General features: G+C 41.8%; 5 protein-coding genes across 13 annotated transcripts in view; 3 read left to right on the top strand and 2 right to left on the bottom strand.

Annotated features, from left to right (window-relative positions):
- The first annotated feature begins 46 nt into the window (after positions 1–46).
- Positions 47–4,046, top strand: ASDURF (ASNSD1 upstream reading frame). Its single transcript, XM_027737532.2, has 4 exons — positions 47–181; positions 2,263–2,316; positions 2,827–2,902; positions 3,610–4,046. Exons 1-4 carry the CDS (start codon positions 107–109, stop codon positions 3,678–3,680), a joined length of 276 nt encoding a protein of 91 aa, XP_027593333.1. The 5' UTR covers positions 47–106; the 3' UTR covers positions 3,681–4,046.
- ASNSD1 (asparagine synthetase domain containing 1) lies at positions 3,680–10,420 on the top strand. The gene is made up of 3 exons (XM_027737528.2): positions 3,680–5,184; positions 6,800–6,981; positions 8,121–10,420. The coding sequence occupies exons 1-3, from the start codon at positions 3,703–3,705 to the stop codon at positions 8,380–8,382; spliced, it is 1,926 nt and encodes a 641-aa protein (XP_027593329.2). The 5' UTR covers positions 3,680–3,702; the 3' UTR covers positions 8,383–10,420.
- On the bottom strand, positions 9,787–15,148 carry OSGEPL1 (O-sialoglycoprotein endopeptidase like 1). Of its 2 annotated transcripts, none has more exons than XM_039378835.1 (7): positions 14,189–15,148; positions 13,175–13,562; positions 12,113–12,317; positions 11,889–12,037; positions 11,199–11,329; positions 10,980–11,051; positions 9,787–9,942 (listed from the first exon to the last, which is right to left on the bottom strand). In XM_039378835.1, the coding sequence occupies exons 1-7, from the start codon at positions 14,398–14,400 to the stop codon at positions 9,852–9,854; spliced, it is 1,248 nt and encodes a 415-aa protein (XP_039234769.1). In that variant the 5' UTR covers positions 14,401–15,148; the 3' UTR covers positions 9,787–9,851. The 2 variants fall into 2 exon arrangements, with proteins under 2 accessions (XP_039234769.1, XP_027593331.1); XM_027737530.2 differs by having other exon boundaries at positions 13,175–13,557; positions 14,189–14,333.
- Positions 15,149–15,234: 86 nt separating this feature from the next.
- Positions 15,235–22,489, bottom strand: ORMDL1 (ORMDL sphingolipid biosynthesis regulator 1). 3 transcript variants are annotated; one of them, XM_027737504.2, is made up of 5 exons: positions 22,124–22,489; positions 21,862–21,924; positions 20,599–20,792; positions 18,135–18,286; positions 15,235–16,685 (listed from the first exon to the last, which is right to left on the bottom strand). In XM_027737504.2, exons 3-5 carry the CDS (start codon positions 20,770–20,772, stop codon positions 16,550–16,552), a joined length of 462 nt encoding a protein of 153 aa, XP_027593305.1. In that variant the 5' UTR covers positions 20,773–20,792; positions 21,862–21,924; positions 22,124–22,489; the 3' UTR covers positions 15,235–16,549. The 3 variants fall into 3 exon arrangements, with proteins under 3 accessions (XP_027593305.1, XP_027593304.1, XP_027593303.1); XM_027737503.2 differs by having other exon boundaries at positions 20,599–20,779; XM_027737502.2 differs by lacking the exon at positions 22,124–22,489 and having other exon boundaries at positions 15,984–16,685; positions 21,862–21,979.
- Positions 22,111–25,542, top strand: part of PMS1 (PMS1 homolog 1, mismatch repair system component) — a 44,884-nt gene continuing 41,452 nt past the window's right edge. Inside the window, exons 1-3 of one of the 6 annotated variants that reach the window (XM_039378830.1) lie at positions 22,111–22,173; positions 23,461–23,604; positions 24,435–24,588. In XM_039378830.1, coding sequence (XP_039234764.1) covers positions 24,457–24,588 — 132 coding nt within the window. In that variant the 5' untranslated portion in view covers positions 22,111–22,173; positions 23,461–23,604; positions 24,435–24,456. Of the gene's footprint in view, positions 22,174–22,298; positions 22,473–23,460; positions 23,605–24,434; positions 24,589–25,542 lie in introns of those variants that run through there. The other 5 variants (XM_039378832.1, XM_027737491.2, XM_027737495.2 and 2 more) reach the window with 5 other exon arrangements.

The following is a 25,542-nucleotide window of genomic DNA, read 5'->3' as shown; positions in this document are numbered from 1 at the left end:
GCACGCGCTGTGTCGGGACCGGCCGCTGCCGCCGGGGCTCGGAGCGTGTGGGGCTGTCGCCGCTGTCGCCGCTGTCGGGTGTGAGCGCCCCGTGCCCGCCGGGGGGATGTCGGGCCGCCTGCCGCGGCAGGAGGACGGGGAGAGCGCGGCGCTGCGCCACAGGGAGGAGCTGAGCCGGCAGGTGAGCCCTGTCCTGCGGGGGCCGGACCGGTCGCCCCGGGTGCGAGCAGCCTGAGGGAGAGGAGGGCGGGGGCTGCCGGGGGCCGGGGATCCTGTGCCCAGGGGTGTGCTGTCGGGCCTCGGGAGCGCCCCGCGTGTAGCCAGCCCGTGTCGCCTCGCTGGAAGCTTCTCGGGTTGTCACGTTGGGTCCTTCTGCTCCGAGCGGAGATCGAAGTGTCAGGTGAGGCGCAGTGAGGGTTTTCTCATAGAATCACAGAATCTCGTGAGTTGGAGGGATCCCACAAGGATCATCAGAGTCCAACTCCTGGCCCTGCACAGGACTATCCCCAAGAGTCACCCCATGTGCCCGAGAGTATCATCCAAACACTCCTTGAGCTCTGTCAGCCTTGGTGCTGCGCCCACTGCCCTGGGGAGCCTGTTCAGTGCCCAGCCACCCTCTGGGGGAAGAATCTTGTTCTAATATCCATCTAAACCTCCCCTGACACAGCTTCAGGCCATTCCCTTGGGTCCTGTCGCTGGTCACCACAGAGCAGAGATCAGTGCCTGCCCCTCCTCTTCCCCTCCCGAGGAAGTTGTAGCTGCAGTGGGGTCTCCCCTATGTCTCCTCCAGGCTGAACAGACCAAGCGCCCTCAGCTGCTTCTCATATGGCTTCCCCATATGGCTTCTCTGTAGTACCAACTTCATCCTTACCTGCCCAAAAAGTCCCAAGGGATTCCAGCCACAGAGCTTGGTGCTCCTATGAGCACTATGAATTCACTCCCTCTTCTCTGGTGCCCACTCTGGAATTTATCAAGCCCCATGAAACTGCTTTCCCTCAAAAAAAAGCTCATTGCAGCCTTCCAGTATCTGAAGGGACCTACAGGGAAGCCAGAGAAGGGCTCTCCATCAGGAACTGTAGTGATAGGACGAGAAGTAATGGGTACAAATGGAAAGAGGGAAACTCTAGGTTAGATATTAGGAAGAAATTCCTTACTGTGAGGGTGGTGAGACACTGGCACAGGCTGCCCATGGAGGCTGCGGTTGGCACAACCCTGGTAGTGTTCAAAACCAAGTTGGACAGGGCTCTGAGCAACCTGGCCTAGTGGGGAGTGTCCCTGCCCATAGCGGGATTTTAATGTCCATTCCAACTCCTTAACATTCTATGATTCTGTGAAAAAATGACTTCTATATGGCCATAATGTATAGAGCCAGTGGTGGTTTTGATTGCCTGGGAAGCTACAAAGCTGGGACATAACAGAGCTGCAGGTTGATGGCTTAGACCTTAGCTAAGGATGGCAGTGCTGTTTTGCCTGTTGATGTAGCTGCTGGAGAAGTGGTACTTTCAGTGTGCCATGTTCAGTTTGGGTAACGTCCCTCTGCAGTAGCTTCCTGCTGTGCCACCAGTTCCAGGAGACACAAAGGAAAAAACCCTCAAACCATATAGTTTGTTTCTAACAAAAACCATTGTGTCCTCTGACCAGATTTTGTTCCAGTTTTTGGCTTTTATGACAGTCCTTCTTATTGCTTTTTGCCATTCAGAGCTATCATAAAAGAAAATGGGAAAACCTGCCACATCTGTCAGTGCAGCATAGAATGGAAGATCCCACTAAGGAAGTTAATGCAAAAATCCAGAGCAAGAGAAAGGCTCCCATTGCTCTTAATACAGTTTTAGTGTATTTGGATTTTCATTAATTTCATTTTGAATCTGGAGCATACCTGTGATTATAAAGTGTATTCTTGATATTATGCTAAATTTGTTTTCTAAAGTTATTTGATGTTGTATTAGTTGTGTACATGTTTTCTTTTCTTCTGGGGGAGAAAAATGTGCTCTCTGATAATAAATAGCTAGAGGTACTCTGGCTTTCCAGTAATGATTGCTTTTGGGGGGAGGAGAAATACCAGTGCATGCAAGATAACCTGTTTCTAGAGCAGTTACTTGAAGTATTTCATTTTTATATTAACTTTGTCTTCAGTGGTCCATTTGGAGAACAGCAGCTATATATGCATGTAGCTGTCTTAAAATATCGGTAAGAATGTTCACCACTAGGATTATAACACAGTGGTTTATTTTTAATAATTAAAGTGCATCTTTCATCTTTCAGATTAAAGAGCAGAAGGTTGTAGTAGATGAGCTTTCTAATTTGAAGAAGAACAGGGTAAGTATTTACAAATTTGCTTTTGACTGTTTTATTTTAGAGGAGAAATAAGCATAGAGACAAGAGGGGAAACAAAATCAGAGCGTGCTGTCTTTAATTTGTTTTAATACAGATTTTAATACACATGTGGTCTGCTGTCCTCCCAATAACTTGTCCTGCAAATGATTTGGTTCTGTACCCTTGTACAGTATCTGAGTTATTTCAGTGAGATGTTTGAGTCAATCAGAAGACTTTGTGAAGTATTCTTACTTTTTCTGTGCACGTGTTTAAATTAGAAAAGAGAAATGCAGAATAGTCATGGGTTGATCCTTAAATGTTTTTGATGGTACAACATTAGAATGTTGGTGTTGTTAGGGCACAACTTGTACTTCTGGCATTAAAGTGAAGGCTTATCTTGGTAGACCCACACCAGCTTCTGCTGCAGTGTGGTTCACAGTCTGTTGCTGTGACTTAATACATGGTTTTGTTTTGCAGAAACAAACCACTTAAAGGGTGGTTTTTGTTTTGCAGAGAGTTTATAAGCAGCAACCCAACAGCAACATATTCTTCCTTGTGGACCGAACAGAAACGCTGTCTCAATGCAAAAGTAAGTTTGCAGTGTAAAAGTAAATCAAATGATTGAATATTTAAAAGCTGTATATTAAAATGAAAACCTGACAGCTGTATGTCAAAAACAAAATAAACTTCAGACACCTGCTTGTTTTTCTGGACTGGATAAATGTGAAAATGTTTTCACTTGATATGGATGTGATAAAAGAGCAAGTGCTGAAGATAAAGATGGAGAACATCTGCTCCACAGAGGAGTCATTACTATCAGTGCCCTTTGGGCAGCTGTATAGCACTCTGTCCCTTAAAAAAAATTTAAAATTGCACAGGATGAGGAGAAAGAAAATAACAAGTTTAAACTGGAGGTTAAGTTAGATATTTACAAAATTAGAAGTATAAATTTTCTGTATTGAACAATTGCTACTTTCATTTTCTTTCCTTTGATTTGGGTTAATAGTGTTGACATTTTAATCAACAATCCCCTTTTCTTACTACAAATATATAAGTCATACTGATAGGATAGGCAATACTTGGCCTATGGTAACGTGGTTTTCTGTGGGAGAAAAAAATTATCAACTGTGTAACTAAGAGGAATAAGCTACAGTGAGCTATAGTAATGATGGTGTACGAACACAGCACTTTGGTTAATTAGCATTTCATTGAACAAGTGGCTGAAATTACTTATTTCTTAGATAGAAACTTTTCTGTTTATGAAACTGATTATTTGTATAATGCTCTCTTACACAGATACATTAGATGAATTAAAGAAGGCACAGCAGGAGATGGAAAATTCAGAAAAAGCTAAAATGAAGAAATAGTTCATGTGAATCCCAAGTCACAATGTGTGGTATTTGTTGTGTTGTTACTTTGTGTAGCCAACGTGTTATTCCTGATTTCCTCAGCGAAGACACACTCCACCGTCTGAGAAGAAGAGGACCAGACAGTAGCCAACAGTTGATAAAAACTGTGTCAGATCTCTCTTACAAATGTCTGTTTTCTGGCCATGTACTTCACTTGAGGGGACTGGTGACTCCTCAGCCTCTAGAAGATGCCAATAACAATGTTTTTCTTTGGAATGGAGAAGTTTTCAATGGAGTGCATGTAGGAGATCTAGACAATGACACTCAAGTAATGTTTCATCATCTCACATTATGCAGGAGCGAAGAGGACATTTTGTCACTCTTTTCATCACTCCAGGGTCCCTGGTCTTTTATTTATTACCAAGCATCTAGACACAGTTTGTGGTTTGGTAGAGATTATTTTGGTCGTCGTAGTTTGCTTTGGCAGTTCAGTCCTGAGGCTGACAGTGCTTTCTGTCTCACATCTCTAAGTGGTTATTCTGAACCAGGCAACCAATGGCAAGAGGTCCCAGCATCTGGAATTTTCAAAATTGATCTCAAAGCTTGTGCAGCAACTAAATCTTTGTCTTTAACATTGTTTCCATGGAAGTACTGGTACACAGAGAAAGCAGCAGAAGAAACATTCATTAATGTTCTTGACCAAGTGTCAAAAGATTTGCCAAGCCACATACATCTTGTGATGAATGAATCAAAGCTATGTCTCAGAGCACCAGTTATCCCCTTAAATACAGCAGTTTCTGAAGCTTCAGGTGAATGTCCAGGCACTAATAGTAGCAACATCATCCATGTGGTTTCTGTAGAAACCCTCCAAGGATTTCTCGCAGAGGAACACAAGAAAAAATTGGTGTGTCAGTTTATTGATGTTTTAAATGAAGCAGTCAAGAGACGAGTTTTATGTCTCTTTAGAGATCAAGATCAGGAAACCAGAGAAGTTCCAAGCATGTCTCATAAGAAAGCACATGTTGCAGTGCTCTTTTCTGGTGGCATTGATTCTATGGTTATTGCAGCCCTTGCTGATAAACATGTGCCTTTGGAGGAGCCAATTGATCTTCTCAACGTAGCTTTCATGATGAAAGAACAAGCTAAGCACAAGGGTACCACTAAAAGACATCCCAACCATGAAGTACAGCTTGATTTGCTTTGTCCTCAAGAAACCTGCCAAGATCTTCATGCTAAAAGTGGTGCCCATTTATGTTGCTTTGATGTTCCTGACAGAATCACTGGTAGGGCAGGACTGAAGGAATTAGAAGCCATTAACCCTTCAAGAACCTGGAACTTTGTGGAAATTAATGTTACACTAGAGGAATTGAAAAAGATGAGGACACAGCGCATTAATCACTTAATCTATCCGCTGGACACAGTCTTGGATGACAGCATTGGCTGTGCAATTTGGTTTGCTTCCAGAGGGGAGGGTTTTATTAGTAGCCAAGGAGAACTGAAACCATATAAAAGTCCTGCAAAGGTACTGATTTTTTTGTTTGTTTATTTTCTGTCTTATGTTTGTAAAACATAAGTTATGACTTACGAACGCAAAAACAGTTCTGTTGATTCAGAAATCAGGTGGTACCTTTGCTATTCATAAGGTTTCTGCAATTCAGTGACAGAATGTAGAATAGTTCTGTGATTATAATCTTTTTGTAATTCTAGAGTTAAAAACTGCATTCAGTTCTTTTGTCATGTGATGTGTATGGCTTTCCAGAGAACTTGGATAAGCAACAGCATGACTAGGAAAAAAATAATAACCCATCATCTATAATTTTCAGTGTTTCAGTTCCAATAGTGGGTAACAGCTATTCAGTCCAAACTGTGTTAACAAATTTAGAGATAAATGTTAGTGAATTATTAAGTAATATTGTTTTGTGCCAGCATCCCACCACTTGTCAAAATATCTTCTTATTTAGGCATGCTATTGATGTGATAAAATAGCAAATAGCATAGGCAGAAAAGATCTTGGCATCTTTTGTCATTAGAGTCTGAATGACAGAAATACAAAAACTAGCTCTTTCCTTTTTGTAACTTATCTTCATGTATGTAGTATGAAGTAAAATATTTTTGGTAACTAGGTGATTTTCTGGGGAATTTGATTCTGATTTCTCACTTCCCTATTTCTGATGATTTTCGGAGGGAAGAATGAACTGTTTTATTTCAGGAATTTACAAGCCAACCACCACCTCTGCTTTTTGAGGCTCCTGTTACTTTTCTAATAATTGCTAGATCCTAAAACCATAAGAAATCCACCAACAAGAGAAACCCCAACAAACGCAATAGTTTGCTTAAAAACTACTACTGTAGAACACAGCTGATACAGTTGGCAGATCTACTTAAGGATGTGCATCTCAGATTTGCAAAACATACAGATTCATCCTAGGTCCAGAATATGTTGAAATGGGTCGTGGGTTAATAAAACATAAAGCAAAAGTGTCATTTTCCCAGTTATGTACTGCTGTGTTGGTAAAAATTTAGTTGACCCAGATTAGTAAAACACACTTGACTTGTTTGTTAAAAGACTTCCACTTTTATAGTGAATTGCTGTTGAAGGCACAGCAGTGGGCCAGATGTGGTAGTTGTTTTTGTACTTACTGAGGAGACAGAACATTATGAGCCATTTTTATTTAGTGTAACGCAATGTACTAACCCAGTATCTGGTAAATTAATCTGGGTGTACATTTAGATAGCTATTTAGAATATACGACATGATCTTTGGAAACAAATTTTTTTTATAAAGGCTGGTGTTTAACAAATGCTGTTTATTGTAATAGAAACTAACAAAGACATTCTTCAAAGATACTGGTGTGTTTGTGGTGCATAGGGCGTTATTTTGATGTTTTTTCCTTGCATCAGTAGAAATGTTTGTGTGTACTTTTAGGTCTGATTGTGAGCCTATTGCAAGTTTCCAGTGATTTTTATTGGAAATTGTGTCAGACTTTGTAAATGTGTAAGGCAGGTCCTGTTGTGATGAGTAATACCTTTAGAGGATGCCTATTAAAATGAATATCCTTAAGATGTAGTTAAACATTTAAGATTGTTACATATTAACTTGCCCAGATACTAAGATTTGTTGTATCCTGTTTCCTTAGGTTGTGCTTACAGGAATTGGAGCAGATGAACAGCTTGCTGGGTATTCTCGACATCGTGTTTGCTTCAAGAAATACGGCTTAGAGGGTCTGAATAAAGAACTTGAAATGGAGTTAGGTCGCATTTCTTCCAGAAATCTGGGTAGAGATGACAGGATTATCGGTGATCACGGAAAAGAAGCCAGGTATTATTGTTTTAACATGAAGCAAAACTGGTTTTGCAGGTTAGATGCAGTTTCTAACACTCCAACAAAAAGCTTAATTGAAACTTCTGTGTGTTTTATTCTCTAGTTCTGTTGCAATTTTGCTAACGTGGTGTATTGTGTTGTGGAGTTTTTTGGTTTTGTTTTTAAAAAGGTAGCCTGTAGTACTGTGGAAGGGTTTCCTAAGGAAATTTAGTAACTTGACTTCCATCCAGAAGTTTTAAGAAGCAGCAAAAGATTAAACAGGAGAAATCAAGTACGGTTTATCATTTTAAGTGGAAGAGTCTTGTGCACAACTTTGAGGTGTTCTTGTGTGGTCATTTAGGGATTGATTTTGGAGAATGACAGCATAATGTAAAAGCTGGGTATTCTTGTCCATGCCATGACAATATCCACTGCGTTTCCTGGTGGTAAGTCTGAATAGTTAAAAAATCCTTTTAAATTTGTTTACTTCCTCCATGCTGCCACGAACTTGCAAAAAATTCCCTAGTTGTTGTCCAGTAGCAGAGGCCACTCGGGTGCATGAAAGGTTTTTTCCTGTGATCTTAGTGCCAGTGTTTTTCCAAATCTGTTCTTAGTTGCACATTTTCAGTGCAGCACAAGAGCAGTTGCAGTGGTGGACAGGCAATGCTGTTAATCATGCATGGGATTAGGTATGAATGCCTGGAATTCAGAATGGTGTCAGAATTTGTTGTGTAAATATTTTTGTTTTGAAGTTACAGTGTAGCTTCACACAGTAGTTTTAAATACTTAGGAGTTATTTTGAGAAGTGTTACTTAAAGATTTGTCTTGCCCTTCCGTTGTAGTTTCTGATGTTCTTCGTGATTTTTCTTCTGTATAAACACACCATTTCTGATCCTTGTTTTTACTGTTCTCTTTGGTTGACTTTTGAAAACTTCCAGGCTTCTGAGTGTAAAATGATACATTATGAGGTTTCTTTCTCCAGGACAGCGTAACTGCTTTGGAGAACTGTCTCAGTACTGTTATACTAAGATTTAAGGTACATCTATAGTTAGGAATTGATACAGACTCTGAAATCTTTGCATGTGGTAAGAGGGAAAACCAAAACCACTCGTATGAAATTTTTAAAGGCTCTTTCCCCACGTGTATCTTTCTTTCAGGTTTCCTTTTCTTGATGAAGATGTTGTTTCATTCCTCAATTCTCTGCCTGTCTCAGAAAAAGCTGACTTGACTCTACCTCGAGGAATGGGTGAGAAACTGCTCCTGCGCCTTGCAGCCAAGGAGTTGGGCCTCACAGCCTCCACTCTTCTGCCAAAAAGGGCCCTACAGTTTGGATCTCGGATTGCAAAACTAGAGAGCCACAGGGAGAAAGCATCTGACACCTGCAGCAGGCTGAAGTTATTTTCAGTAGGTGAATTATAGAACTACATCTTGAGATATATCTAGTCTATTTGCAAATGCAGTAAATCTTTGGAGTTTTCTTAGGATGTTTGGTCTGGTTTTTTTACGCACTTGGACATTATTATTATTAATCATCAAGCTAATACATGTAGATGTGTACTTTTACTAGAGACTCACTATGAATTCACCCCTGGAGGGAAGGGAATACTGGGCTTTGGGGAAGAGGAAATAGCCAGAAGTTGGCTTTCCCACCCTTCCAGTGTTGCCAAAATGTTGAGTCTGTCCAATTTGTCACATATATTGAATTCAGTACATTGCTTCGTGGTAGAACAGGGCTAGTCCTGCAGCTGTGCTTCAGAAGAAGGTTTGGGTTATGGTTGTGGAAGGGAGGGCATGGTGAGGAGCTGGCCTGGGTTGCCAGAGCCAAAAAGAGCTGAGGGTCTGGGGTCTTGTCAGCTCTTGGGAGATCTGCTCTCCAGGCATCATCAGACATCAGAAAACAGACATCACACACATCCCCTGGGTGTTTTGGGGCCATCCTGTACAACCTCCCAGAACTGTGGCCAGTTCTGCAGGGATGGGTTGGTTGGCAGTCCCCAGCCTGGGGCTCCCTATGTTCCCAGAGAAACTGGGAAGTTCCCTCCAGGCTCTTCTTAGTCCATTGTTGACTCCCTAGCTTGCTCTGTCTCTTTTTAGCTTTAGCTCTGCCACTTTTGCTTTTAATTGTGTCCTTCAATGAAGATCTCTTTTAAACAAATCAAAAAAAGGTCTCCCTTGAAAAAAAAAAAAGGCACTCTGGGTGGGTATGTGGATGCAATCATGGGGTTGAAATAGCAATATGAATGGACTGCCTCTGAAGAAAAGCTTGACTTAGCTTGTCTTTCTAATTGTGTATGGAAGGATTGCATTGTGATTAGCTTTACTGAACTTCTCTATTAAAAACAAAGAAGAGAAATCTAAAAGGCACTGTCTCTATACTCCGAAGTTTTAATTTTGTGTAAGAAAGAACAGGCTTCTTACACCAGCAGCAGAAAATTAGGTACTGCTGAAATTCAGTTGCACTGGCACAGCAAACACATTGAGATCTGTTTAGTCAACTGTTCTCTGCAATCATGGAAGTGAGGATTTTTTTAACATGTAATGTCAATTATAAACTTTATATGAATTATATATTATATTGATAAGTTATCATACATATTATAAATATATGAATTTATTATAAGTTATGAAGTGTAAACAATGGAGGTATTTTCATTTGTGTAAGTTCCTATTTATTAGAAAGTGCACTTTTAATTTTTTTTTCAGTTGTTTTAATACCAAGAACGCTTAGTTGTGCAATAGTAACTGGAATCACTTTGGTGATAGGACACAGCATTTGTTTCTCTGACAGGTGATTTTCAACACTGGTAAACAAAGTACTGTCAGTAAACATAACAGCATTGAAACAGTTTTTATTGAACAATTTATATTTGCATTTACTAAGTTACTTTTTAAGATGCCAACCATCGTATCTGTTTTAATTTTGGCACCTTGATGGAATCTTCTTCAACTCTTTTGGAAATATCAATTCCAAGGGGAGCTCTAGAAAATAAAATTATGTATCTGTTAAAAATAACATCATTGCCATATCACACAGATGTACAGCTTCACAGACCCTTTTTACAATTACAGTATTTCTGCACGTTCCCTGCACCATTAAATGGTCTGTCTGAAGCTGTATTTAGAAACATCTTTACACTGAAGAAATAATTGCATTTCTAGTGATGCCAAACTTGGGAAAGACAGTTGTGGTTTCAAAGCCATCTTTTGGGGATGGGGATGTTGTTAGATTCCGATTTTAGTTGCTTTGCAACTAAACTGCATTTACATGCAACTGATGAATGCAAAATGCACTAGAGATCTACAGGTATCTCTTTATATGATAATCTTACATAATGTATTTTCTACAGCAAGTGAAACTTAGTATTTTATTCACTGATATGTATACAGCAAGTTATCTTTGAAGAAGAGTATCTTATAATTTTTCATGTGAAAATTATAATACAATTTTTTTTATTGAGACCGTCCAAGTCTGTTTTCCTGAAAATGTAAAGGGAAAAAAAACCTGAAAAAAAGCCCAAGTTTAAGACCAGCTGGTACTTTTGAAATATTAGAATTTTGTTTGGCCTTAAGTATAAGATCTACTTAAATCCACAGAGCAAGCATTACCTAACTAGTCCTTAAAAAAATCAGTATTATCAGTTAAAAAAAAAAGTATTATCAGATGATATATGTTAAATTCTTTTTTTTAATTGATTGCTCATTATGAATACAGAGTTGGACTTGGAGCATGATGACTTATGCCTGTGGTGACTGAGAAGGTAAGGGGGAGTATTGCAGCTTAACTGGCTCCAGTTTTCCTGTACCACAGTGATAGCAGGAAAACACACAGAACTGTTGTGATGTGTGGTAATTTAAGTTTCTGAGCCAAACCGAACTTAAATGATCATTTGTATGTCACAACCACGTTGAACAGTAACTTTTATAAGTGTTGCAGAGATGCTCCTCAGCATCTTCTGCCACTTTTTGGTGTAACCTCCTTCCCCTTTCACTAACAGCCTGACTGAGCAGTCACTTACTTGGGTTCGTAGCGGATGCCATCGGTCCCGTGTAGAACACCGAGTCCTGCACGTAACCTTTCAATGCCATTCCTGGGCAAGAAAGCAATTACACAAAATGTTTGTCATAACTCTCTGAATATGGCACGGGGTTCAGTCCCCACAAACAGAAGTTCTTGACTCTGATGTCAGCTTTTAAACAACATTATAGAAGCACATGCAAAGAGAAACAACTCTTACCATGCAATCATTACACCGTTATCAGTGCACAGTCTTGGAGGAGGACACAGTAAAGCAAAAGCATTTGCTTCTGCCAAATTCTGTAAACCTTTTCGGATATACTGATTACTTGCAACTCCTCCTGATACAACCTGACAGCAGTGACAAAAAAAGGCATTAACTCAAAAGTACTGATGGGTCACACTCAACTAGCATCCCGTTTAAAAAGAGGTTATCAGTTCTGAAGACAGCAATAAATAACACATTTGAAGATTAAAACATATCAGAAAAGAGTATGCTAAGTGAGCTTGTTATGCTAAAAGACATTCCTGAATAAAAGCATATCAGTCTAGTGGAAGGAAGGTTGGAACTAGATGATCTTAAAGGTCCCTTCCAACCCCAATCAGTCTATGGTTCCACTGGAGCTACAACAGCCTTCAGTACTGTGGTGCACAAGGTCAAATTATGTGGCCTAAGGTGTTATGGGAGGTTAAATTAGATGGTAAGAAAATACCTTTCTAGCTTAAAACCCAACTGTGAAAGACTTCATTGTAAATATTTATATCACTATTACTTCAATCCTGATATTTTAACAGTGTAATGCATACTGAGATCTTCCTCACCTGTCAAGGCAGGAAGTACAACAAGGCATCTGCATCTTCAAATGATGTTACATAGTCAAACAGAAAAAGGAAGAAGAAGCATACCCACCAAGGTTGCATTTTTTGGTGGCAAGATGCTATTTTTGGTGCAGAACAGCATGGCCCGATAGGTGCGCTGGATGATGTGAACAGCCACTGCGTGCTGGACGGCAGCAGCAACATCCCCAACGCAGGACAGGATCTCACCTTCCTCAATACCTACAAAAATGTACGGTCAAAGGGCTTTTCCTGAGTCATCAAAACCATGGTTTATACCTGACTGTTTAAAAATACCTTCTTCTTTTTCTTTTTGTGCAATGGCATTATTGACGAGGTTCAGAAGTCCAGAGAAAGAGAAGTTGCAGTTCCGATACTGGTTCATGGGCAGTCGGAACATGAGCTGTTCCTGGTTTCCAGTCTGAGCCAAGTGCTCTATGGCCTGCCCCCCAGCCATGCTGTGGCACTCTGGGTGCTTTCTTAAAGACAGTCTTCTTGCCACCTGAGGAGAGAATAAACAACAGACTTGAAATCAGTTCCTCCTGTAACTGCACCACTGTATAGGAGTCCATGGAATAAATCCAGACACTACAAAATCCGTCCAATGTGAAATTACAAACAGGGCACAGTAAGCACAAGACATAACACCAGCTGGATTTTTTTTCCTGGAGTATTTAGAAATGCAATTCTAGAACAATTTGGGCAAACAAATTTTGTAGGAAACATTAATTATTCCCATTTTCAAGCTACAGGAAACACACACAGACTGCCATACTGTACTACCAGATACACAGGAATAAAGTTGGTTTCAACTTTATACAGTCCCCTTTCTGACTCTCCCAATTTTTTACTTAGTATGCACAAATACTGTTTAAAACTCTGTGTTTAAGAACAAAACTGTAAGTGACCAACTTTACAGACTGTACTCAGTGACCCAGAAACTTACAATTCTGAAAGCCAAACCATGCTTTTCAAACTGTAAGCAATAAAACTAGTATGAAATGTTTTAATATGTATTGTTTTAAACCTGACAGCATCCTTTAAAATAGCACTGTCAGTCTTCTCAAATTCATACAACTTGTTTGTATAATCGGTGTCAATGAAACTTCCAACGCCAGTTTCAGTTCTTAGGCTGCCTATTTACTAAAAGTATAATCAATGTACATCTGTTACAATTGATGTTATGTGTACATTTTTAACAGACTCTTGTGTCTGTTCAAAATAGAAAAAAATCCTGTTAAGTGAAGCTCATATTACACCGAATTACTATCCTTGGGCTGATGATAATACTACCATTATGTAGTATAAATGCAATAAAAAAAAGAGAAAACTAGGTTTACTTATGTCAGGAAATATTACCTTATCCAGCATGTCACCTGGTGCAATATCTATGGACTGTCCAAGCAGAAGGAAATCTGACACTCCTTGTGCTACTGCCAAGATACAGTGGCCTCCAGAGACCAAAAGAACCAAGAAGGGAAATTCCAGGTGATGTGTGAGCCTGACGGTCAGCGCGTGAGCCTCCATGTGATGGATGGGTATGAACGGCTTCTGGTGCCTGTTCACCAAGGCCAGGCTGTACTCCAGCCCCACCCCAAGGCTTAGAGCAAGTCCAGGTTTCACTGTAGTTGCAACAGCTGCAAGCTCAGGTACAGAAACGCCACTGACACGAAGCGCCTCTTCTACCACTTGCTCGATGTTTTCTCTGTGAAGCTGCTGTGCCACCACAGGAATTATTCCACCTGTTCTAGTAAAACCAAAGAATTACAATCCATTGGTGTTTCATAACAGATAGAATGGCGTAAAAATAGTTTTCAGGCACCTCTTAACCTTGCCATATCCTGCCTGTCTCCTTAGTGGATTCTGAAATGCCTTGTTTAGTGTAAAGGGCACTGAAGAGAGCTAAATTATCACTAGGAGGTCAGAAAATGATGTAACCTGCCCTTTTTGATACAGGTACTTCTTAAATGCATCTCAACACTGTTCCAAAACAATGTAATATCATATTCACAACCCCTCGCTTATTAGTTCAGGTTCTTAGCCACCAATGCTTATATTTATTTTCACTTAAAAACATTGAGACATTTGGTGGTCTTAGCAGTAACAGCGATTTCATCTTTACTTCAAGCTAGAGAGGTAATCTGTCCCCCTCTGAAAGAAAATACTAGAAGAAACTTTTGAAATGCACATTTCTTTCTTCCCCCTTAGTACTATCTCAAGCAGTAAGTATCGTAGCCCAAGGGATATGTCTTCCCACCCACCTACCTCTTACTGATTTTTATGGAGCAGGGAAGACTTCTGTGAATGATATTGCAAGTAATAATAACAAAAAAAGTTATTAAGGCAAAAGCCTTCAGAGAAGTATATTCTTACTGTAAATGGACTTCCTTCTGACAGTGCAGGGCTTCTCCCAGGACACAGCCGGCATCATCCACCACAGCAGCACCCGTGTCGTCACAGCTCGTCTCTATTCCCAAAACCAGCCTCCGAGAACACTGTTTTCCAGGGCGAGATGAGCTGCTTCTCAGCCACGCAGCTTGGCCGTGTTTAACCGATTTCAAAAGGCTTTTGGCAATACTGTTCATTGTTAAAAATCTACCTGGCAGTTATGTCTAGAAGAGAACTGTACAGTTTATTATTACTGGAGGGTTTTCAAGCATGTGCGCTGCTCTGATTTTCTGAAGAGGTGGCATTACTTTTACAGTTATGAATGGCCACACATCATATTTAAGGCACTAAGAAAAAACCGGCTGGGAGCTAGCGTCTTGTTTTACCTTAAAGAGGGTAGAGTTCCTCACCAAGCTGGTTGTGTGCGGTGCTTCTGGCAGCCCTACGGGCGGGACTGAGCCCCCGCAGCAGCACCGCCGTGTGTCCGCGCCGCTGCCCGGGCAGCCCTGTGCTCTCCGCCGCTCCAGGGCCACGGGCTCGCCCCGATCCCCGGAGGATGCTCCTCCCGCCCGGCGGCACCTCCGTGTCACGGCGCCCCTGCACCGTCCCCTGTCGCGACCTGTCGCCGCTGCCGCCCCCCGCTCTCCCCGGCGCTCGGCTCCGCCCCGCCGGGTCACAGGGCGGCGCTTCCCGGGCACGGCGCAGCCGCCGAGCTGCGATTCCTTAATCCAAGGGTTTTGTCCGGCCGCCCGGAGGCATCCCCGCCCCCTGACCTGCGGTCCCTAAGGTCGGTCCGTGTCTTAAAGTCCCTGCCACTTGTACAAGGCAGTGACCGTCAAAGGCAGCACAGCCTTGCGATGGCCACTACTTAAAAATCAGTTACCGCTTCCTGTCCAAATAACGCAAAGAACTCATTACTAAATTGCTAAAGAAAATTCGTAACGCATTGCCATTTCTTCACAGTACCTTTATCGGTAAAGTAAATAACCAGAAAATTTCCTTACCAAGAAAAGAAGTACGCCACTGTGGGCTTGTCTTTTTTTATTTTTATTTTTAATTTTTTTTCCAGCTCACTGGCTGTCACTGCAACCAAAATGTAAATCAAGTCTTAAATGGAGTCTTCTGTTAAATCTGAGCCAGTTTTGGCTGACAGACAAACAGCAGACTTCAAAATTCATCCTTTTTCCAAGACAGAGAAATAAGTGCTCAGAGCTGTAGATGTACCTTCTTCACTCTAATTCCAGAGCTGATTACATACAAGAATACCCCGTACTACACGGTACCCCTAAAACACAGCATTCCTCCACATTTCCAAGACATGCAAGTTATCTTTTTCTGCAAAAGCATACAGTTAGTCCATGTGATTTGCCTACTCACCTACTTCTAGTTCAGCTTCTATTCTAACTTACAACCCACCCAGTTTCCCTTATATGCTCTGACACAGCTGTAACAGAGCTGCTTCTCCTACACCACCAGCAACTCTTTCCCGACCCCATCACAGGCCTCTCAGCTACTGAAAAAAAAACCCCATCAGCCAATATCAGAGAAAATAGTCAAAAGTCCACACCTAAAAAGAAATTTCAATTTTTCCAGGATGTCCCTTTTACACATAGAAAAATCAGTGTCCTGCTAAGCAAAATGAAAATAACACAACAGCGGCAATTTTCCAAAGCATACATAAACCGAGCTATCGAGTTGATGTGGAAATCCCCTGAGCTGGCAGTTAAGGACTTTCTTCGGTCATTGTGACAAAAAAAAATAAATCACAAGAACAGAGAAGGCAGGAATTACACCATCAGTTTATGCTCACTGTCACAGTACTTACTGTGAGACAAACTTTTACAATGCAATAACAAGCACAACCACCTACAGTCCATACAGCAGGAACTAGCTACTTTCACTTAACCTAAGAATGCAGCCTCACCAGTCCCTGGCATTGAGGATCCTGGATTCATATGTAAAGTTACCATCTGCATTATGGATAATGGGCATTTGTGAAACACTGCTCTCCATTTCAGCTGTTACCGTGCACCTTTCTTTACAAATGACCTGCTCAGCCACATGTTGAGTCTTAGTGGGGATTAGGCTTTAGAGCTGGGCCTGCCCAGCTCTTCATGGAAATCTCTCTTCTACAGGTTTCCAATTCACATTTAAGTATTTGAAGGCAGCTTCTTATAAACTCGACTTTCATCCCAGACAATGCTGCAGGCAGCAGGAATTGTATCTCAGATGTAAAGGCATCTCTGACTGACTATGACGAGATACTGGGCACAGCAGACTACTCGTTTCCTTCACCCAGGGAGCAGCAGGAGCCATGTCAGGGGCGGCCAGTGTGGAACCTTCTCCTTAGTATTTATTGATGCCAAAGATCCGAACACCATGCAGCTGTGGCAGCTTGGGGATGAGCACGGTCAGGAGAGAGGCTGTGTTCAGGATAAAGTGTGTTGGATCATACTTGGTGTAGAAACTCGTCAGGAAGTACCTGCAGGAGAAAAAGGAGCAAGCTTAGCTGATGGCACCCTGGTCTAAAAAAATAAACAAACAAAGCAGAGTTGAAAAAAGTGCTCTAGTAATCAGTAAGATTTTACTGATCTATTCCTGTATTAAATATCTCACCTGAGGTTCTAGAATATCTACAGCAAAATTACGGTCTAAGTCTCTTCTTCCCATACTTCTCAAGGTGTTAAAAAGCAACTCACCACTATTATTTTCCTCCCCCACCTCTCCCTGCCCATTTGAGTCTGAGTCTGACTTCTGCAGCTACAAGTCTGATTTATGATTCAGATTTTAAATAGTGTAAGATCTGCTACCAAAATATTTGCAGGTCTGCTACCCTAGCAAACTCAGTGACAAAGCATTCGACATTTTTCAGTGTAAAAATTATTTATGCTGAGCACACCTGTGACTGGCGTGATTTTAAAGTGCTTCCCATCTGACAGATGTTTCCAGCACATTTTTCTTTAAAGCTGGTTCACAACCTGTTCATCTAGAATAAGGAAATATGCCTCAGAAAACCCAATTCACTACCAACTGCTTTGAGCCTGTAATTTCATCCGCATCATAGAAATGAGGCAATCAGATTGTTGGGGTTTGGGGGTTTTTCCCCAGCAAAACAGAGATGTTATTCAGCTACTTATACATTATTAGTGCATCAAGAGAACCATATACTAGTGTTATGAATACAAAACTCCTGCTGCAAAGTGGGGACCTATCCTTGAAATTTTTTTTTGAGGAATTACATATATTTTTTTCATTTTTTATCCTTTATGGGCCAACTCTCTAAACATTACGCAGGATCGTGCCTCCCCCCCCTCACTCTGCCGTGCAAGTGGACAACTTTCTTTAGGGAAAAACAGAAAGACTTTTAGAGTTGGACATTTAATACATATCTGATTTCCTTTAGTTACTCAACCCTACTTTTGTCAACAGTGTGTAGAATTTCTAAGCCATTTACAGAACTAGTGTAAACAGAAGACAGTAGGTACAAAGCCAAACTGACACTGGACCCCATGCAGTGAGGACTGACACACTCCTCCAAACTCAGAAGTTGCAAAATGGTTAATAAATGCTGTTACAAAGACAGTTGGTTAAGATTTTCAATATTCATGACTTCACAATCTCTTAAAGAACTTCAAGAGTTACCAGTAAGTTTTCCTCGCAACATTTCTGATCTTTAAAACCTGCCCCATAACTGTTTACAAACTTTGACTTCAATATGTGGAGTGTCAAAAGCAGCAGGAAGAAAGACTGTTGAGCACATGGCCTATAAATATGTACTCCCTACCTCTGTGATGCAGAAGTAAATTAACAAACAAGCAAGCAAGAAAAGAGAGAAAATGCCTTCAGAATATAAATTGCAACCCATTATGTTGCAGCTTTTGTAATCATGGTTTTATGATTCAATTCATCCATAATACAGTTTTGAACTCACAGAATTATAGGAGAGATTGTGAAGAACTTTCTTGAAGATGTGAACTGTACTCCATAATCCAGTTGTTCCCAGTGTGTTAGTAGCCTAGCTTTCCCCTGATCAGGTGTTTCAAAAGGAGTTCCCTTTACTGCATGCAAAAACACATACATTCCCTGGGGAAAATAAAAAGTGAATACAGAGGCACTTTTAGTGTATTTTTTTATAATTGTTACATTGTTCAATGCATTGTAAAAAAAAGAATATACGTGAATTCTCATCCAGAAGAGCTGCTGGCCTGTAACAAAATTATTGAGGAGCAAGGAAGGGACAAGAAGTGATTTGCCCAAGACTGTGCAGTGAGTGGCACAGTCAGAGTTAAAGCCAAAGTCTGTGTGACATCTGATCCACTCCCTTGTCCTCTGCGTTAGATGGCAAAACTTCCATGAAATCAATAGAATTTTAACAAGCACTGTAACAAGTTTGGGGTGGCTTATTTATATTACCACAGTGTTAAATGAGTGCTGAGGTAGAGTCTGCACAAAGCAAACATCTACCTACAAATACTGGCAATATTACAAGACCTTCAGAAAGCTTTCTCAGCCCCCCACCACCTTCGAATCCCTAGAAGCTGACTACAGCAATCTGTTGAATACCATCTGTCCATCTCTTTGCTGCCTCTCCTTAACCACTCAGGACTTTCTACGTTCCTGTTCCTGTTTGATGGGACCATGCCATGCCTGGTCTGATCTGAATGATCAGTTTGGGCCTGGTTTCACATAGGGGAGTACGCCCTTTTCCAGTTCTAAAAAACATTTGTTTTCTATCAAAGAGAGCACACCAACTCCAAGCAAGAGACTCTAACAGGAAATATCACAGACTGCCTTATACACATACAAAAAATTTTACAGAAAGCTTTATACAGAAACAAGACCACATGGAGGTGAAATTTCAGCAAGTCACTTCATGTCTCATTCCACTTTTCTTTGGAACAGCCTCCAGACTAGAGGCCTATGAACCTAAGACAACTGATTTGTTTAATTAATTTTTGGATTCCTGATGTTTGCAGTGTCTCCATTTTAATAACCAAAAAGAGGCTTTTAGGACAGTTCCAAATGCTTACTACACATTTTATTTCACGCTGGTACTTGCAGAAAGGACCACCAAAAATGCTTTCAAGGTAAACTAAGAGTTTTCCATTAGTGGAAATACAAGATTTTTTTTTCTTTGTCAAACCATTCAAGGATTTGTTTCCAAAAGAAGTGCCATTTAAACGCTGAAATATCCAAAAAGTGCAATTTATACTTATCTTCTAGTGTTCCACTACCAAACTACTTGTCAGTGCATGCTCTCATCCCTGTTGTCATTACAGCTACTTGCAATGAATTCATTAAGGCATGTGGGAAATATTTAGTAATACTTTTCTCTGCCAACATCTTAAATGTCTGCCATGTCTGATGGTGTCACAGATAACATACAAAATGCTCTAATGACACTTACAATTCCACCACTAGTTTTAAACCTATCTACAAAGAGCTCAACTAAAAATAAAATTTTACATGACTCAAGAGGATATTATCCATCCTCAGTCTTTACAGTGAACTATTACTGTTGTAAATGAGGAAGGAGCTATCTTCTTGTCAAGACTGCTGATAATCTGAGAAAGCTGAGTTAGCAAACCTCAAGTATGATGTAAATTGCTGGATTATGGCCCTCTTTTCTCTAAGCACTGAGGACCAATATACAGAGTTGCACTACTTTAAGTGATTATAACAAAATGGAGAAAGGAGCAGAAAGATTCTCAAGACCGTCAGCTTCCAAAATCTTTTGCATACAAAAGTCATCATGCAAATCACGATCCACTGAATAACAAATGGTTTCAGGGCTTGGGTCAAAGTAGCCCAGTTTTTCCCACTGCTGTCAAACAAGATTTCTCTTATGTCAAATATAGTTATAACCTTGTATGCTGAAGTCATTCTGAGCTACAGTTTACCTAGCTTGGCCAGAAATCAAAGCTAGAAGAAACAGAACACAACTATTTCTGTCCAAGAAAAGAGGTAAGGTGCTGAAAGTAAACATTTTGGAATACTATCGGATTTAGGTAGAAAAATCAATAGATAATACCCAAGAATTAAAAATGTGATGTTTTATTGATTCAGCACAGCTCTCTAATAATATACAGAACACTGTAAAAGTTGGTCGGCATGATGACTTTATGTTTGCAACCTTCTAGCTTAATTAAATGCCTTTTAAAAGAATACATAACTAAGGAATATTTCACGTCTTTCATACCTAAATCAAAAGTGATCAACTATCACTCCTCCGTTCCCAAACAGCCAATTATCTGTGGATAAGCCAAGCAGAGGCGCTGTTTGGGCCAGCAGGATTTCATTATCCACACAGACTGGCTAATATCCTCTTCCCCAGGTACTGAAAACGAAGACACATGAACAACTTCTCAAATTCCGTTGCACAAGTGGTTACTTACCAGGTTGTGAATCACGTTTGTTAAAGTCCAGGCAACGGGGACACTGAAGAAGGGAATGCTGAGCAGGACAATGTGCAGCATGCCCACTCCGAGCGCGTATGTCAGCCACATTCCACGACTGTTCATCACCCGAGTGTTTGGATTCACCTCGCTGTGGGCAACTCCTACGTTCATTTTTACCCTATAAAACAGATCTGTTTGAAGATTGAGACTACTGTTACAGAGGAGTACTTAACATATGCCATTTTCAAATGTGGGAATAGGCTGTTTTAAATGATCAGGTCTGGAAAGAACACAGTGCATAAACCAAGACGTACCTCAAACTCTATGGTTCATACAGAAGTCAATGCAAAGGGGCAGTTAGGAACCGTTTGTTAAAAAAAACAGCAAACAAATAAAACTTACAAGCCTGTTACAGAAGGAACATTTAAAAAAAATAGTAAGCTGTGCTGTTAGAGGCTGAAGTTGCAAACCTGTAAGAAACCAAGCTTATAACTTTCATCTTCTATATTAGTTTCTCCATCCGTGACAATATCCAGAGTTCTTCTCCACTTCCCGTATCATTTTTCCTCCTGTTTCTTGTTCATGTAATGGTTAGTAAAGAATTCTGCATATACTAGTTGCCCAGCCACCGACTGCTAGAAAGAACAACCAAGGACTAATTCATGCCTTTTTTTCTTGCAGTAGAGTGCAGATTTCACATATTCCTCCCTCACCCATCTGTTATTTTTCAGACAGACATTTCCATCTTTCAAATGTGGCTGAAATCAGAGCACGGGTTCAAAAGTTTCTAAGCAACAGACACATGCAGACACACAGAACAATTTCATATGCTGATTTAGTAAAAAAATTGACAGAACTTAGGGATGGTGACACTCTCATCCTGTTGTAGTAAAATTTGTAATGATAATTTAAAAAAACCCAAACAAACCATTGCTTACTTCATCCTCACATGATCTGTAGGACTATGTATATTCTTTTATGGGACTGGGAAGGAGATATGTTTTAACATTCATCTGAATCAGACTACACAAAAGCACCGTTTAACCAGCAAAAGCAGCTTGCTTTTGGTAGGAAGTTTGTTTCTGACACCGGCTTAGTACTGCAGAGAGTATAAAATAAACACAAAATACCCGAGTATTTCGCAGTATTAACCGCGGCAGAATAAAAACAGACGCGATGAACCCGAAAGCGAGCCGGGGCGGTGCCGACATTAATCAATCCTTGTCGCAGGGCATTCGAACCGTGCAGGGGACACGTTACCTGGGATGGGCGACGCGAGGCCGTTCCTCCCTCCTGGGGATGCAGCGCCCGCCGAGCTCGTACCTAGAGAGACATCCTGGCGTGACCCACCATCCCTTCCCATTTCCCCTCACCATTCCCGCCCGACCCGAGGGGCAGCTCGGGTGTTTTCCCTGCCATCGCTCCCCTCCCGGCCCCGCCGCTGCCCCGGCCCGGCCGTGCCCGTGGCCTTCTCCGCGGCCCCGGCCGCCCGTCCCTCCCTCCGCCCTCCGGGCGGCCCCACCTTTCCGCAGCCCCGCGGAGCCGGAGCGGAGCGCGGGGCGCCGGGCGCAGGTAGAGCCCGCGGTGCCCTGGGCAGGGCCGGCCGGGGGCAGCGCAGGGGCCGGGCCAGGCCGCCCGCACCGCCCACGGCAGCGGGAGCGGGGCGGGCGCGCAGGTGGCGCAGCCGCGGGGCCGCCCGGGACGGCGGGGAAGCGCCGCCGCCTCCCCCGAGGCTGAGCCGGGCCTGGGCCGAGGCCGCGCCAGGCCCCGGGAGCAGCGAGCGCCGGGTGGGAGCGGCCCCGCCTCTCGCAGCGAGAACCAGGAACTGCGGACGGCTCGTGTGGTTTGGGGTAAACTCGAGAGACCGCAGGGTTTGTCTGCAGCTTGTTGCCTTCCCACCCCCGTAAACCAGAGAGTTGCCTCAGTTGCTGGACCCCTGAGGAAGGCGGCTGTGTGAGGGGGCGGTCTGGGTGCAGCTCCAGACGTCTGTGGGGCGGGAGCCGTGGAGTTTATGGAGGTTTTGTTCCCGGTTTTCCTGAGGGTGTGCAGCACCGCGGCTGTCGCTGGGGTGTCGCACTCGGTGCGAAGGGGTACAAGGGCCGCATCAGTGATGGGGCCCAGACACAGAAAATACGGAACCTGCCCACGGCTCACAGTGGTAACGTGTCGGTCGGTGGGAAGTACAGGAGCAGTGTGGCTTGAGCTGAAATGTGTGTCTTTTAGCTAAGTCATCGGAGGTTGGATGCATTTCCGTGGGTGGGAAGGCCCCAGTGGTCCCTCCCTCACAGCAGCTGTTCCCGAGATGTGCCCAGCGCTGCATCCCTGGGTTTGGGCCCAGGAAAGGGAGGGCACACGAGAGCAGGTTCCTCTCCCAAACTGCCTGCATCAGGCACACCTCATGGAAAATTTGTCATTGGGATCTGCAGCGTTTCTGTTTTAATACCCTCCCGTGTCTTAGTCAGTGTCGTTTCATGGAGATATCCAGCTCCCATCTGGCAATTGGCATGAGTAAATCATGAAGCACTTGACACAGAAGTCCTGTACGATGTGTGAATGTGTGAGGGAACCTGCCTCAAAACCTGCCCCTCTGAACACATGTACATAATTAATATTGGTCCGTCTTCAACAACACATGTCTTCTCATGCTCCTTTTCCAGTTTGTGGAAAACCAATTTGTTGGATCTTTTTACCACATATGCAAGGAAAACTTCCTTTGCAATGTAAATAGCAATATAAAGAGAAAACCTCTTTGTAGATGTTCTTAGAAAAGTTTTAATGGTGCTTCCTCTTCATGGCACTGGTTTGCTTTTTTTTCCTCTCTAAGTAACCACATTTTTGCCTTGTCTTTTATGTTTGAAGAGTGTCAGTCTTTAGAAGGATGTCGAGGCAGAGAAGTGTCCTGTAATTGTTGTATCAGCTGCATATACCCTGCAGGGTAGTGGTGCCCAGGGGTGTTGGCTGCAATCCCTCACCATGTCCTGACTGTGTCAGGAGGAAATCTGGGTATGTTCCATTCCTCCACCTCTGCTCATATCCTTGGGATGGGTGCTGAGTGTGCATTCTGTGTTCTTCAACATATACCTTGGACTGAATCGATGGGGAAGCCAGGACTGCCAGGATAACAGTGTAAATAACATTACATAACATAACCTAGAGGAGAGAAGAAGCCTGTTTGGACCATTCTTGAGGTTCAAAGAGCTGTCTAGCAATGATCTTTCCCCCCCCGCCCCCCTTTCTCATACGCATGAAAAACTGCAGCTGAGTTCTTTGTGTCAGGCTACAAGGATCAACAACAAGGATCGGGCTCGGTTAATTGTGTTGATTTGGGTGCTTAAACAGAAATATATACTAAAATTCAGAGATCCACTTACGATCTCTTCATGTTAGTGTCTCTATAATACAGCAAGAATTTTATAACCCTTTGGGTTCCAGTAATTAAAAAAAAAAGAAATCTCCGCTGGTTGATAATGTAAGAGATAGAAAAGAGAGAGTGACACAGAAATAAACTGACCTGCCTGAGGACACATGGTACATCAGATCAGAGAGGCAGGGTTGTAATTAAGAAGTTTTTTGGTTTGGTTTTTGTTTTTACTAGTAGATCACATTGCCATTGGATATGACTTTCCCCTCAGCGCCACTTTGTTGCCTCCCCACTTCTTTCCCGACACTTACTGACTGCAGAGAAAGCTGGGACCTACTGTAACATGAAAATTTTACTCTCCAGCCATAATGTTGTGCTTTGTCAACATTTACAAGTTGCTGTGAAATGGCTACTTAGAAATGTGTATTTGTAGTATTCCTGTTACACTCTTTTTCTCTTATTTTCTGTGCAGCTTCTCTGAATCTTATTCCACTATGAAGCAGCTGCCAGGAGAGACTATTCGTCTCCTTTCAAGTTCTCAGGTGATTACTTCAGTTGTCAGTGTGGTGAAGGAGCTGATAGAAAATTCCTTGGATGCCAGTGCCACAAGTATTGATGTTAAACTGGTAAATCCCCTTTCTTTCTCTTACAAAGAATTGGATGTAAAATAAGATGCAAGGAAAGTTGTTCCACTGCAAATGCATTTTTTAGGCCATTGTGATTTGGGGAATGACAAGGTATTAATAGTATTTATACATATATGTTTTTACCTCATGTAAAAATGATCCAAAATTAGTTTCCATTAATGTTTTTCAGGCCCTGCTGAAACAATATTTCTACTTCTGAGTGTATCTTAGGGAAAAACCTGACAACTTCCTTAATATTTGTTTTCCTACTTAAAATTTAATTTTTATGACTAATAGGTAGTTTTAAAAGATATTGAACTTAAGTTTACTGCTAGACTGACATATTTAATGCTCATTACAAAATATTGTAAGGAAGGAAACAGTGGAAAAGGTTGATGGCCATGCTAGAGTTTTTTGTAATATAAATTACCACATGGTCCCTAAATTAGCATGGTTAGCTCTTGCTACTTCTAGCACTTCCTTTTTATAAGTTGTTAAAAAAAGTTGGCATGTCCCTGAAGGATAGTTTCTGACAATAGAAAATCTTACTTATAATAAAGAATTTGATTTTTTTCCCAAATGGGGCAAAATGGCCAACTGATCAGCTATTCTTGCTGTCATATCTCTGTTTTTGCAGTGTTTTGTCAACAGCTGTATAGTAGCAGTGTCTCCTGCTTAGTAAGAGAGAAGTGTTGTAACATCCTGTATAAATGGATGTATCCAGAACTGCATCCAGTTTCCTTCAGTGCAAATAATTGTATAAGATATTATCGAATTAAGTGTTAGACAAGTGCTTTTCATTAGGAGGGCAATTCAATTTCTGCTTGTTTCTTTGTCCATGTCTCTGCTACCTTTTTTTGAATGAGTCTTGAGTGTCTTCCCTCTGAGAATGGTTTCCTGCAGATGCTGAGAAACAGGCTCGTTTGCTACTGCCTTAAGTGAGCTGAAGTTACT

This window comes from Pipra filicauda, unplaced genomic scaffold (genome assembly GCF_003945595.2).
Source record: "Pipra filicauda isolate LSUMZ 115617 unplaced genomic scaffold, ASM394559v2 scaffold149_size4050908_pilon, whole genome shotgun sequence".
Lineage (NCBI taxonomy): Eukaryota > Metazoa > Chordata > Aves > Passeriformes > Pipridae > Pipra > Pipra filicauda.
Note: the sequence above shows the minus strand (reverse complement) of the source record. Positions and strands in the feature narration are given on the sequence as shown.

Excerpts from the sequence above, each read along its gene's own strand:
- OSGEPL1 (XM_039378835.1), bottom strand. The coding sequence starts at position 14,400 with ATGAACAGTATTGCCAAAAGCCTTTTGAAATCGGTTAAACACGGCCAA. Across the intron at positions 13,563-14,188 it reads CAGAAGGAAGTCCATTTACA|AACAGGTGGAATAATTCCTG; the intron begins GTAAGAATATAC and ends TGGTTTTACTAG. Across the intron at positions 12,318-13,174 it reads CAGGTGACATGCTGGATAAG|GTGGCAAGAAGACTGTCTTT; the intron begins GTAATATTTCCT and ends TTCTCTCCTCAG.
- ASNSD1 (XM_027737528.2), top strand. The coding sequence starts at position 3,703 with ATGTGTGGTATTTGTTGTGTTGTTACTTTGTGTAGCCAACGTGTTATT. Across the intron at positions 5,185-6,799 it reads CATATAAAAGTCCTGCAAAG|GTTGTGCTTACAGGAATTGG; the intron begins GTACTGATTTTT and ends CTGTTTCCTTAG. Across the intron at positions 6,982-8,120 it reads GATCACGGAAAAGAAGCCAG|GTTTCCTTTTCTTGATGAAG; the intron begins GTATTATTGTTT and ends TCTTTCTTTCAG.
- ASDURF (XM_027737532.2), top strand. The coding sequence starts at position 107 with ATGTCGGGCCGCCTGCCGCGGCAGGAGGACGGGGAGAGCGCGGCGCTG. Across the intron at positions 2,317-2,826 it reads CTAATTTGAAGAAGAACAGG|AGAGTTTATAAGCAGCAACC; the intron begins GTAAGTATTTAC and ends TTTGTTTTGCAG. Across the intron at positions 2,903-3,609 it reads AACGCTGTCTCAATGCAAAA|ATACATTAGATGAATTAAAG; the intron begins GTAAGTTTGCAG and ends TCTCTTACACAG.
- ORMDL1 (XM_027737502.2), bottom strand. The coding sequence starts at position 21,964 with ATGGGAAGGGATGGTGGGTCACGCCAGGATGTCTCTCTAGGTACGAGC. Across the intron at positions 20,793-21,861 it reads CCTCGCGTCGCCCATCCCAG|ATCTGTTTTATAGGGTAAAA; the intron begins GTAACGTGTCCC and ends ATCTTCAAACAG. Across the intron at positions 16,686-18,134 it reads ACAATCTCTCCTATAATTCT|GTACTTCCTGACGAGTTTCT; the intron begins GTGAGTTCAAAA and ends TTTCTCCTGCAG.